Here is a 14,566-nt window from a genome sequence, read left to right as displayed (position 1 = left end):
AGAGTGGCAACCATATGAAGTTTCGCCTCGTCATTCATCGTAAACGACTTTGTTTGATGCGAGTAAGAAAAAAAAAACAAAGCCATAAGATTTACCGAGCTGGATTTTGTTATTTCCGGTCACGGAACCTCGAGATGTAAGCGTTTAAAAATTAGTCTGCGTATTTATGCAACTACCGGTATATCAGCATTCCTAACCAAGTTATTTAAAACAGTGGAACTAAGGGAAGAAAGTTCGACAAGTCTCCTGTTGAATTCATAACCAAATCAATAAGAAAAGTATAATTAATAAATAGGCAAAATTTTATTAATTAATAACTTTAAAAAAAAACTAGTTTTCAACCCTGTAAAAAAAATGCAAACCTTCGTTAATCTTTATTTAATTTTTTCTCTTTTTATCAACATACTGCAATTACTAAGTGTATTATTATTCATTTTTTAATTATAATATTCGTATATTGGCTGCAAAATTTGTTCAGAATGGAAAAGCTTTCATATCAATATAATTTACGATTTCGAAAAAGACAGAGTGCTTATTGCACAAGCTTGCTAAAGAAGTCGGATCCACTTACATCCATTTGTAGTCTAGATCTATTGAACTCCGTTGAGAGCTTCTATAGAATAGAAACTATGATTATGAGAAACTTAAGTACAAATTGCTATACTTACTTGTATTCTGTTTGTGTTAAAACGTGCCCTTTCCCGCTTCTTCAACATGTAGTCAGCATTATTCAACCACCTGTGGGACATGATTTCCTCTAAGCTGGGACGTTTCCTACATATAAAGAAGTAAGACTTATAATGACCTTTTTCACATATGAAAGGGTACTTTACATTGGGGAACGTTTAAATATCCACATTAGCAAACGAGTGACCTCCATCGTAGCCTCCTTATAAAGATATTCAAACTTAAACCGAACTTTCAAAATATTATCCTTGCTCTCGTCAGGGGTTTCACCCTTGAATGGTAATTGACCGGAGAGAAGTACGTATAGAAGAACACCAAAACTCCAAATATCAGACTGAGGAAAGGCTTGAGCATTCTCAAGGATTTCAGGGGCTGATATAAATAAAATTATTAATTTATTCAATACAATCAAGGAAATTATGAAATCTTACCAGCATAATCGAAGTTGTAGGTTCCCTTCACCATGGACCCTTTGTTTGCAACAGTTTGTGTTGTTTCAAAGTTGGATAGCTTAATTTGAACTGTTTTACCAAGAGATCTTCCAGAGTAGACGAGAATGTTTCCTGGCTCCAAATTTAAATAGACTTTCCCCCTCCAGTGAATGTAACTAATTCCATCTAAGATTTGACTGGAGATATCAGCCACAATGTCTTCACTATAATAGCTTTTCTCTGATAGGTATGTGAGGAGATCAATTGCTGGTAGTTGGTCAAATTTCAGCAGATACATCTTTGATGTTTCATATCCCTCTAATAAAGATACCTTAAAACAAGAAAATAATTTGTAAAATAATAATTAACGAATCTTTCAAACACAAAAACATATTACCAGTTTTTCATGACGAAGTGTACGAAGATTCTTAAATTCTCTTTTTGCTGCATCTTCACCTTCCTCATCAGATTTGTCAAAGACCTTTACAGAAAAGAGTTTTCCAACTGATGATACATTCGAAGTCACTGAAAACCTTCCTTTGCTGAGTTCGGAAATATATTCCAGATCCTTGGGGTTCTCTGATTTGATCTTCAAAGGTTTTGTTTCACAATCGTAGGTTGTTGGAGCAACCTCTATGTCCAGATTAATGTCTTCACGAGCCTTAAAAAAGATAGTATACGTATTAAGACCGAGTGATACGATAACCAAGTACATTTTTGGTAAAAGATTGAAGAAGTAATTTTAATCTAATTTTTTTAAATACACACAATAATAATCATTTTTTTATTGGAAAAATTTCGTCGATTATTATCGACTAATTTGTAACTATAAGATCTCGAGTGACGAAATATTGTAATTAACGTGTGTAATTTTTTCAATTAATCAACTTCGATACCTGAAGAGATTGAAGAGCTTCATAGAATTCGGCCCTGCTTGCTCCTGAAGAAGGAGTCATTGCAATTTTAGAAGGAATTGAAGGAATACTCAATCCATACTTATTCAATGCTAGAATTCTAAATTTATATCCATGTGCAGGTCTAAGATTGTCAACGACCAAATACTCATGACGAATATCCTCCGAAACATCAATCCAGTCAATATCAGTGTCTAGTCCATGATTATATTTATCGATAGATATATTATAAATAATTTATATAAATACGTGTCTTACCGATATGCCCCATTTGGACTTTATAGGAAATGACTGGTGCGTTATTCAGTTTAGTTGGTGTTGTCCAGGAGATAAGAATATCAGTGTCTGTCATAGCAACAATTGAGGGAGAATCAGGTGATTCACAAATATCTCCCAATGTAACTCTACATGTAGCTACTGATTGTCCAAGAGGATTACGAACGATAACCTTGTATAAGCCAACATCAGACGGTGCTGCTGGATCTAAAGTCAAAGTACATCTGCCATCATCCGTTTTTTCCATATGCAATCTGGAATCATCAGTAAAGATGAAGTCGTTTTTTAGCCATTGGAAGTTTGGCTTTGGATCACCAATTGCTAAACATGTTAAGACAAGGGGTTTACCCTCAGAAAGAGCAACATCTCTTGGTTTTTCACGGATGAAGGGAACAGTTCCGTCAATGACTTCTTTTACTGTTTCAATTGATACAATAGATTCTGTTGCCCCAGTGACAAGTTTGCTCTTAGAAGTGCTCAATTTATGAACAGAGAAATCATCTCTTCCCCATGCCTCAAGTCGAGATTCTCTTTGAGAAGTGAACTCTTCCTCCATTACATCAGTAAATCTGCGTCTTTCTTTCACAATAGGCATCTAAAGAAACAAAAAGTTTTATTCAAATTCAAAACTATAGGACATGTATCTATGAATATTCGTCACCTTGACTTCTCTAAATTCGGCACTTGATGTTTTTGCAACCTTCAAGTACTCTCTTAACCGAGCTGGGAAATTGGCATCGTGAACTTGCATAAGATAAGTATCTGGTCCATATTGGTAACTGAAATAAGGTCATGGTTTATGGGGAAAACAAGCATATTATAAATATTTGTAAGTTACTTTGAGGGATTTTCGAATTCTCCAATGGTATATTCAGGTCTCTCCCATTCTTTCATCTCTGGAAGTGGTGCTTGCTCAGGTTCAGGCTCTGGCTCTGGTTCGCCTGGAGGATATACCATACACGATGGATGGGTAAATGCTCCAGATAAAGGACGGCGACGGAACATGAAATCGCATGAAGCATTGGCATACCATTCCCTATGGACCACAAAGTATGTTATTAACAATATTAATTAATTCAAAAGTATGTATTATGTAATAATAAATATTATTGAATGACTTACTTGAGACCTACATAGTAGGTTCTTAATCTTTCTGTAGATATTTGATATTGTTCGCTAATTTCAATACCAGGCTGCTTAAGAATTTGAAGCCATGGATGAGCAAGAGCTTGGCGAACGCTCATACGTTCTTCAGGCTTGTAAACCAAGAGATTTGCTACAAAGTGTTTAGCTTCTCTAGAAACGTTTTGCCATAATTCAAAATCGAAATCAATATCACCCATTTGAATACGTTGAAGAGTTTCACGATCATTCTATTGTATTTTATAGGACTCATTTTCAATCAGGATTACAAAAAAAATAAAATGTTTTGCTCACCTGTCCTCTAAAAGGAGAAACCCCTGAAAGAAGTAGATAAGTCATAATACCAACGGGCCATAAATCAGATCCAAAAGATGCCCCTTCTCCGTTTACAATTTCAGGGGCAACATACTCGGGTTGACCATAGTCGAGCTTAACAATTCCAACAATTCTTCTGGCCAATGAAAAGTCACAAATTTTAATGTCAGATCCCCCGGGACGGCTGAAAATAATGTCGAGGGGAGTTAAGCCCAAGTGACCGATGCTCTTTGAATGCATGTATTCAAGACCTTCAAGAACTTGCTGCATGATTCTGGCAACCTCAATCTCCGTGACATATTTTTCCGATGTGATAACATCCAACAATTCTCCTCCAGTACCAAGCTCCGTGATCAATGTCATGGAGTCTCTAGCATCATAAACGTCAACAAGTCTGACCAATCTTGGATGATGTAGAACATTCATCATTTCAAATTCATTGAACATCCATTGTTTATACATATTTGATCCATACATCATTTTAGCAGCAAAATTTCCACCAGTAAATCTATAAGGTACCATGATTGGATCAATTGTTGGTGCCTTGTCTTTAACTCCTCTATGCAACCACCAATATTTGGATTCAGCTTCTTCGATACAATGGTGACCTGATTGATCAGCCTCAATAGGGATAGTTTGTTGAACAAAGTATGTAACACCCTGAGTTCCTCGACCAATTTCTTCGCACAAATGATAAAATTTTTCAAATCCTCTGGTTCTAGGAATGATTTGTTTACTCCTTCTATAGGTCATCCAGTCAAATTCGAGTTCATCTTCCATAATACGGACAATAACGGAATAAGAAATAGATCCGCAAATATTAGATGCCGTAACTGTGTATAGACCTTCATCTTTGGTAATGTAGTCCTCAAAAAATAATGTGTAGGTCTCTGGAGGGTAATGATGTGCTTGTACTCTAAATGTTTCTTTCAATGGAGTAAAATCCTTGTACCAAATAACTTTTGGTTTTGGAACACCAAAGATCTCACATTCAATTTTGCCACCATTTACTCCAATGAGATTAACATCAGTAGGGGCTTTAAGGAACTCAGGATACTGGGCCATGATCATAATCACAGGTTGGCTCATTTCTCCAAAGTCATTTTTCGCGAAACACTCATAGGTACCAACATCATCTTGGGAAAACTTGTTAATTTGAAGTCGGACAATTCCATTTCTGTTATAGGAAATAGTAAACTTATCATTTCCGACTTCAATGTCTTTTCCTTCAAACTTGAAAGATACTTGAGGCATTGGATAACCGTACAAATTCCATGTAACATCGGGGCAAGAGTTTTTGACTGCATATTGCGTTATTTCTTCTTGTTTCAAAAAGTGTGGCCTGTGTGTATAGCCTTCATAAGGCTCCTTAAATAAATCAAAATCTGCAGGGAATCGAGTTGATACGGAAATATCAAATTGAGATCCTTTGGGTAGAAACAAATCTCTGGGTCCGGTATCATCAGCAAATAGAGAGCGATGACCAACACAATAGGGGGATGCATCACTAAGACCGAATCTATTCCTAACAGATACGCGGAATCTGTAGTCTCTTAGTGGAGTTAGGCCATTGATATCACATGTGATACCTCGGACAGCATCATAAACCTCAAACCAATCTCCATCTGGATATTCAGCCATTTCAACCATGTAGTAAGGAGCAAGGTTAGGACCAAGGGGAATGGCTGGTTTCCATGTTAACGTAACAGATGTATCAGACATTTGTGTGATAAGGGGTTTGTCTGGAAGTGGCATTGGAAGGCCACTAATTGTGTATTTGTCGAACCCTTTGTACAACTCTCCCAAGGATTGTCCTGGGAGGATCTCAAGACCATCATACATAAGTCTGGCTTCACAATAAGCTTCTCCATGAGTATTAGTTACTTTGAGTCCATAAACACCAATATCTGATTCTTCAATGTAAGCCATTGATAAACGAATGAGTCCAGTTCTCTCTCTAACAATATGGATTCTGTCAGTTGGATAAAGGGGCTTTCCATTAAAGAAGAACTCATAGTCTGGCTCTGGAGTTCCAGTGACGAGAGCAGTGAATCGAGCACTCATGCCACGGAAAACCAACTCATCACCAATTTTTTTAAGGAACTCAGGAGCATCACTTTTTCCTTTTTCAATGAATTCAACAATCTCAAGAGTGCCAGAACTATCCTTTGTTCCTTCCTTGTTTGTTGCAATGCATTTATAAGTACCAATATCAGCATCATTGATTTTCTTGACACAGAGAGTACGCATGTTTCCATTGGTTTTAATGGTATATTTACCACCATCATCAATGGGCTTACCATTAAAAGTCCAAGTGATATCTGGCTTTGGATTACAGCCCACATCACATACAAATCTAGCATCACATCCAACTATTTGTTTTACGTTATTTAATGGAGTCGAAAAGAAGGGAGGTTGATAGATCTTGTTGACCTTCACATTGCAAACCCCAGTAATCGTACCGAGTTCGTTAGATAAGTGGCATTCATAAGCACCTGCATCCTCCATTTTGGAGTTTATGACTTCAATACCGATCTTCAAGATTAAAAATAAAAGTTATGAAATTACAATTAAATGTGGATATAAATCCAAGAAAATTAAGGATTAGTAAGTTACTTATCAAAAGCAATTTATGCTGAGTTCTATTCTACTATTAGAAAATTTAAAAATCACAGCATATGTATCGAATCATGCATTTCATTTTATATAATATACTACATTGAATCAGTGTGAGCTCAACTTTGGTTAAATCAAATCTAATTAACGTTCATATTATCTAATTGAATTTTAGTAGATACGTTTTATTTACATAGATATATTATTATACATCTTTTAATATGAGCAATAAAATTTTCATTATATAAAATTATAAAACTTAGTGTATCCAGAATTTTGTTAAATTCAAACATATAAAAATTTAGTTTCATGCGTATTAGAAAATGTCTTACTTTTTAATCATGCTCCAGTGTTTGTGTGTATTATAAAAATATACATATGGGGCAACAACACAGGGGTGTGTATATTTCATATACAAACATATATAAATAAATATAACAAATCAGTACTTGTTTACTCAATAACTCAATCTAGTATTTCAATCTAATTTTATGACTAGTGAAAAGGAAAGGATCTTGATAAAATCTTAATCAAAATAATAATATGTGCAGGTAAATATCATCAGGAATTTTGCCCTTTCTTATGATAATATATATATGTGTTGATTAGAAATGCAAAAATAAATAATACTAAAAGTAAAAAAATTACCAATTCTCCATCAGAGAAGCAATGTGCTCGTTCCGATGCAATGGGTTTTCCATCCTTGGTCCAGGAGAATTCGGGAATAGGATTACCCTTTACTGGACAAGTTATCCTCAATTTCTGTCCTTCATCAACAGCAACATCGCCCATAGGACGTACAAATGATGGTTTGGATTTATCCACACCCTCCTTCATTCTACTCTTAATTGTGACGTTGCCATTGGAGCGTGCCATGCCTTCAGGTGATACAGCAACAGCAGTATAAGTTCCCTTATCATCTGCATTGGTACACTCAAATATAAGTCCAAATGTTCCATCTTCGTTTTGGAAGGATTGTACTCGATCACCATCAGGAATAAACTCTACTTCATTTTTAAGCCATTTAATCTCTGGTTGTGGATGTCCAGAGACTTTACCTTCAAGTTTGATGGGTGATCCCTCGACAGCCTTAGCTGATCTGAGGAGGGACGTAAATTTGGGTTCCTCCATTGGCTGTGTTACAGTTACATTAGCGAATGTTTCAGCATCTCCCATTTCATTGATACCTTTGGCTGAATAAGTTCCAGCATCGGTCATTTGACATTTTTCTAGGACAAGGGTGGCTCCTCCAGAAGCATCTTGAGAAATCAGAACCCCTTTTCTTACCTTGATTTCGTTACCGTCTCTGTACCACTTTATAGTTGGCATGGGATATCCAGAAATTTTACAAGTAAGGCGTAGTTCTTTCTTGCCAGGAATAGTGATTTCCTTTGGTTCGATCTCTTTAACTACTTTGGGTGGCTTGGGTTTACCAACAATGTCAACCATGGTGTCCATTTTTTCTTCACCAGCTGTATTCTTAACTAAAAGGGTATATTTACCATTGTCTTCATCTTTAGCAGATGTTATTCTTAGAGTTGTTATAATTCCAGAACCATCTTCAGCCTCTTCTTCGGTAATGATAACTCTTTCTCCATCAGCCTTAATTTCCTCTCCTTCACAGAGCCAGATGGCAGTTGGAGGAGGAGATCCATCAATCTTAGCTGTAAGTACAAATTCTTTTCCCTCTTTCACCTCAATCATTCGAGGGAAGTCAGCTTCAATTGTTGGTTTGATCTGAACAATTTGGAAAATGGCAGTCGATTCGGATTCACCAACCATGTTCTTAGCAGTCAATTTGATTTGTCCAAAATCCTTAAAAACGATATCTCTTGTAGTCATTTTGTATTTAATTCCATTTTCAGCAAGTTCTTCCTCAAACAATACTCTTTTTCCCTTTTTCAATTCCTTGTCTCCACGGAACCAAGCGATCTCAGGTCTTGGTATACCAGCCACAATACACTCAAAAGTTTCAGTTGAACCCAAAGTTGTAGTGATGTCTTCAAGGGATTTTGGAAATGAAGGTTCTTCTGTCACAACAGCAAATTTAACAAGACTGGATGTATTGCCAATTCTATTGGATGCTAAACATTCATATTCTCCGGAATCTTCCATAACAACATCCTTAATGATCAAACTATGAACCTCGAACGTTCCGTCCTCTGTCATTTCCGTTGAAAATCTAATATAGTCAAAAATTCAAAAAATATATAGTTTTTTAAAATCAATACAAATGTTTACCGCGTATATTCCTTGTTTCCCTTTTCAATCTTATCCATTTTAGGTTCTCCTTCTTCTTGAGCAATTTTTTTGTAAAAGTCCACTTCAGCACCTGGGAAGGCTCTGATTTTAAAGGATAATGATGCTTCATCACCAGGACCTGCTTTAAACTCCTCTGGAGCCTGAATTTCAGGTTTAAATTGAACCTCTAATGATGCCTAATTGTTAAAATCCAATTCTATATTATTTTGCATCATAAAAATAATAGATATAAACTAGAATACAGTATTTACCTCCTTGAAGTCCTCTCCATTCTCATTTTTGGCAACAACTCTTACTTTGCCGTAGTGCTCTTCAGAGATACCAACTACATCCAGTCGATACATATGTTCATTTTCCTTAACCGAAACTTGAAAATGATCGTCATTCACAACTTCAATATCATTGAAGTACCATTTAACTTCTGGTATGGGATCTCCTCGAATTTTGATTTGAAAAAATGTTTTGCCACCCTTTTCTGCTTTTTTGCTCTTCAAATCAGACATACATTTAGGAATCTTTAGTTCATCAGCAGCTATATTGTATTAATATTAGTAATTATGTATTTTTTATAAACGTCCAAAAACTTACAATGAACAATGAGCTCTGACTGTACTTTTCTATCACCGGCTCTGTTAGTAAACTCGGCTTGATAGGTACCCTTGTCGTCCATTGTAACTTCCTTAATGCCTAACATATAAACTCCATTATTCTCAGTTATAACAAAGCGGCCATCCTTGGTATCAATGCTTTGTCCTTCCTTGGTCCATTTACAGACTGGTTTTGGATTACCATCACATTCAACGGCAAATGTGAAATCATCTTTTTCAAATACTTCGTAATCATCTAAATCATCACAGCTTGGTTTTGCTGAAATTGAATAATTTTGACTTAAGTTCTGTTTTTATGTTAAAAATTGGTTCTTAAAGTGCCTTTATATTCAACTCATATTTAATTCTTATTGAGGAAGATACATATTGGTTATACTTACTGTTGACTTTAATTGTGCATTTGCATGCTGCTGTTCCCATATCATTAATGGCTTTGACTTCATATTCACCAGCCATTCCTCTAGAACAACTGTTGATGGTCAAACAGTCAAGTCCATTGGGATCTTTATAAACTTTTACACGAGGATCCTTTGTGATTTCAGTTCCGCCCTTGAACCATTTAACTTCAGGATCTGGAGAGCAATTGATCTTACATTTGAGTATAGCCTGTTTTCCTTCATTAGCCTCGACATCAATGAGACGAGTCTCAAACTTTGGAAGCATTTGAGCAGAGAATTCAAAGAACTGTGACATTTCTCCATGTGCATTACGAGCAATTACAGCCCAATTACCATTATCATCTGCCAGGGTCTTGGCAAAGACAAGTTCAAAAGTTTCTGGATCTACTTTAATACTCTTAATACGGGAGTCCAATGTAATTGGAACACCATTCTTGTACCAAGTTAACTCAGGATTCCCAGATACTTTGGTAACAATTTTCCATGCATCATCCACGGCCGTTTTTTGATCCTCAATTGTATCTTGAAACTGAGGCGCTCCAGAAAGAGTAAGCTTTCCTTCTGAGGAAGCTTCTCCAAGATCATTGGTAAGAGTGACTTTGTATGCACCAGCATCTTCAGGCTGAACCTTATTAATGATAAGTGCGACTGATTCTTGATCGGGATATACAAATTTGAAATGATCGCTTGCAGTAATGGGCTGGCCATCTTTGGTCCATTTAATACTAGGACGGGGATAACCTCTCATTTTTAATTCCAACATGGCTGAGCCTCCTACAGATGAATCTGCATCTCCTAGACCAGTGAGGATTTTTGGCTTTTCTGGTTCCTAAAATAACACTTGATTAATTAACATATTTTTTTGATTTTTTTTTTTTTTTTTCAAAAAATAAATAAATAATAGTCTGGCATCCAAAATACTCAAATGAACATTTACTGATGAATAGATTAAATGAGTTGTACCAACAGAAATTACCTTAATTCTCCATTTATATTATTCCCTTTTATTGATTAACAACCTTCCTTTAATGTCAATCATTTATTGTCGAAAAAACATAACTTTAAATGATTTATTAAAAGTAGCCCTTACTTTAAGGAGTTGAGAAACTCCTCCTTCAACAGAAAGTTCTGCAGAGCATGAAATTTTTCCAGTAGAAGTAGATGCAACACAAGTATACAAGCCAGCATCCTCAGGGTTGATATGTTGGAATACAAGAGCCAAAGTATCTTCTTCATCCTTAAAAAGAACTTTAAATCTGTCCTCAGGATCAAACTCCTGTCCTGACTTGAACCATGTAAATGTAGGTTCTTCTCCAGGAGCAACCTTCTTTTCGTGACCACGAAGTAGAGAAAAAACGTCCTTAGCGTCTGGATTAACATGAAAAATATATATATATTCAGTTGGTTCATTGAATTTGATTCTCATTTATACTCATAGTACCTTTGACGGAGATGCTAGCAGCACATTGTTCAGTGCCAAGAGTATTTGATGCAACAACAGAGTATTGCCCAGCATCTTCTGCTTTGACATCATGAATGATGACTTCATAGCTTCCATGTGGAGCATGATCACGATTTATGGTGAAGTGGGAATCTTCTTTGATCTCTGTCCCATCCTTTAGACTAAAAATAAAAGAAAAAAATATGAACTAACTTCACAAGGATCCTCTTGCATGCCCTTACAATTTAACATCCGGGTTTGGATTTCCCTTTACATGGATCATGAAAGAAGCTGTTGAACTCAAGATAACATCGGCATCTCGAAGTTTTACAAGAAAGACTGGATGATTTGACTCCTCTCTTTCTCTCTTTTCTGCTGGAGATACTGCAAGAGTACGATTGTTGAGTTATACATACATAATACAAATCTATGTCTGGATAATGTCAAAAATGTCAGGCATTTCTAAAATTCCTTTCAATCATTTTATATGGATATAAATATTACTACATCATAATTGAAGGAAAGGTTCAACAAGGACATGAATAAAATTATGTTCACTTATTTTCGTTAACATACGTGTATGAACTTCCAAGACAGCCGAGCAAGTGATGGCAGTTCCTCCTTCTCCAGTTACACGACAAGAGTATTGACCACTATCTCCAGGTTGAACATTGCTCAAATCTAAGGAGAAATGATTTTCTTTTGCAAGGAGTTTGGTTCTATCCGCAACACTTGCGTCTAAGGGTTTATTGTCCTTCAACCAGGTGGCAGTTAAACCCTGAAACTTGATATCTGTAGCACAGTTGAAATAAGCACCTTCTCCCGCTGCAAAAAAAAATGGTTGTGTTATATATGAATGAGTTACATTTTGTTTAGATGGCTGCACTTACGGTCACAGAGCTGTCCCTGGACTTGTTTGGTAAAAACTAAAGACATAATTTATCAGTCTTTCCGTATATTTTTAGATCGTATTAGATTGTCTGAAAGTAAGCACATATTTATTTTAAGAGAATCATTCATATTGCTGAACATAAATTTATTATTTACATAATGAAAGTAAACGAGAACTTTCGAAATAACACAAAACAAAAAAATATGTCTATTTACAGATTAGGTTCAAAAAATTATTAGAGTGCAAATAATTTCTTATTTTTAATTATTGTTTTTCGTCATGAAAAAAATTACTCTATATGGAAATATTAATAATATTTTATTAATAATAATTATAATTATTTAGATAAAAAATGGAAATGAATAACAAGTGGAGTGATGTTCATACATTTTGTATAACTTTGAAGAAAGATTGTTACTCTTTTTTCCATAAAATCAATTTATTTATAAAGAATGACTATGTGGCCATTAATATTATTGAATATATTTTAAGAAATATTTTTTGTAAGCATGTAATTGATCAAGTAAATCGGTTATTTTTCAATGGTCAATTCCTTGGACAAATATTATTCAGATTTGTGTATATATGTATACTATGGAAATAAGGAATTGATAAATCCAATCCCAGAGAAAGAGACATATATATAATAAAAATGACTAAACTTAAAAACGACTCTCACCAACTTGAATATCCCTCCGATTCAAATTATAAGAGATTATATTCTCTATGAATAAGTAATGAAGTTGTGACGAAGAAAGCGTTCCAGGATCCGTGTATGTATATAGGTGACGATCACTGATAATAAGTGCACAGTAAGAAATTAAGGTGGAGAGAAATCAAGGAAGAGGGTTGATCACGGAATATTTTGTATTTTTATCAATTAATTCTTCTTCCTAAGTTGTCACAGACACCAAGAATGGGAAGAAAGGGGGCAGAGGACATTCTCACTAAGAATTGCTTGCCTATAATATAAATAAAATAACAAATGATGGAATCTTGGAGTTCCGCCAGGGTTTTTTCCAACATAACTTTCTCCTTTTTAAAAATCTCTCTCTCGTATTAGTGTCAAGAAAGCAGTCTGCATATTCTACAGGAGAGGTCAGGTCATACATAGAGTGAAGTAAAAGTTATTCATGCAAGATTCCCGTACGCTTGATTCTATTTTAGCCTTGGGTTGCAATATAAAAATATTTCTATGTATTGTATGTTTATAGCACATATTTGCCGGACCTTTGAAATTCATACCTATTCCATGTCGGAAAGGATTTGTTTTGATCTATCTTTTTGCTTTTTATACATACGTAACTGATTTTTTGCATTATATAAAACTGCAACTGATATAAATATTTGATTAAATTATATATACATATGCTATTTTTTGTTTTGTTTTATGCAAAATCAGAAAATGAGCCAAGTTCGTCGAATGGATTGACTTATTCAATATGTCTTGGCCAGGTTCATTATGTCGTCTTTAACAAGTATAAAAGTTAATTTAAAATATTTTCATCTCTATATATTTGTTTGAATATATGTCTTTTCATTCAATTACAACAATGATCAAAATACTAGGGGGGGGGGATTAGGATTGATTCAAATTATAAATTATAAAATTTAACATGTTATATTGGTACTAAAAAAAGTCAGCTCATGTAATTGAAGAAGACGTAAGAGGAAGGGGTATTAAAGTAGGAAATAGACTTGTCAAGTGATCATAGTTTGTTGCATTATATAATAAAATTTATGCACAAATGCAAAACCCTATATGAGTTTTAAGGGATATTAGAACCAAGAGATTATTTTATCAGTGGAATTAATAATCTAATCAAGAAATGAATGGCATTTATTTATTGGTCCATAATAAATTAAAAATAAAACTATTTATATATAGGATAGAGGCTTTAAAGTCAGAACAAGTTTATATCTTGATATCATAGTAACCCTGAGATCTATGTTTATAAAAGTGAATTGAACAGATTCACATGACAAAACAGTATACGAAAAAGTAAAACATATTTGAGATGTCCCCCAATACGAACATTATCGTGTTCCTCCGTTCATAGGTTACACTAACTTCCCTCTCCAGAATGCACTATATGGAGAAGTTTATTACGTTGATATCTGGAAAGAAGGGGGCCACATATCTTCCTCCAAAAATGATCAAAACTGGTTTGGCATCCCTCTTGCAGAAGCCTTGCAGTATAAAAAGGCTTATTTAACAACAAACAAAGATGGAAATTGTATTAATCATATGCAGCAAACAGAATTTTAAAAAAATCACATGTCTAGGGGAAATATTAACGTGAAGTTGCTGTCCTAAGACTTATGGGTCACCCTTTGTAATGAAATAAATTATATAACTTAGTAAAATTATAATTAGTTCTTTTTACATTGCATGATAATGAAAGCCTGAATATTTTTGCAAGATATGTGGCAATATTCATAAAATATATCTTATTTGTCATAATAAACCATCAATGGAATTATGACAAATTCCAGAGACAGGTCTCAAGGCTGTACTGAGAAGGCGGGAGTGAGACATATGGTACTACTTAATTAAGACCCTATGTCAATATCAGCTGTTAA

The 14,566-nt window shown here is 34.8% G+C and overlaps 1 protein-coding gene across 1 annotated transcript; it reads right to left on the bottom strand.

The window, feature by feature from the left end:
* Positions 1-346: 346 nt before the first annotated feature.
* LOC121121673 (protein Obscurin) lies at positions 347-13,084 on the bottom strand. The gene is made up of 22 exons (XM_040716637.2): positions 12,663-13,084; positions 11,982-12,071; positions 11,668-11,916; positions 11,334-11,475; positions 11,092-11,273; positions 10,741-11,018; positions 9,633-10,479; positions 9,233-9,511; positions 8,896-9,176; positions 8,624-8,820; positions 7,031-8,564; positions 3,746-6,301; positions 3,431-3,681; positions 3,147-3,344; positions 2,970-3,087; positions 2,291-2,903; positions 2,015-2,226; positions 1,516-1,779; positions 1,119-1,449; positions 834-1,059; positions 669-774; positions 347-613 (listed from the first exon to the last, which is right to left on the bottom strand). Exons 2-22 carry the CDS (start codon positions 12,025-12,027, stop codon positions 533-535), a joined length of 8,991 nt encoding a protein of 2,996 aa, XP_040572571.1. The 5' UTR covers positions 12,028-12,071; positions 12,663-13,084; the 3' UTR covers positions 347-532.
* Positions 13,085-14,566: the final 1,482 nt, after the last annotated feature.

This window comes from Lepeophtheirus salmonis, chromosome 7 (genome assembly GCF_016086655.4).
Source record: "Lepeophtheirus salmonis chromosome 7, UVic_Lsal_1.4, whole genome shotgun sequence".
Lineage (NCBI taxonomy): Eukaryota > Metazoa > Arthropoda > Copepoda > Siphonostomatoida > Caligidae > Lepeophtheirus > Lepeophtheirus salmonis.
This window is presented reverse-complemented; position numbering and strand designations above follow the sequence as displayed.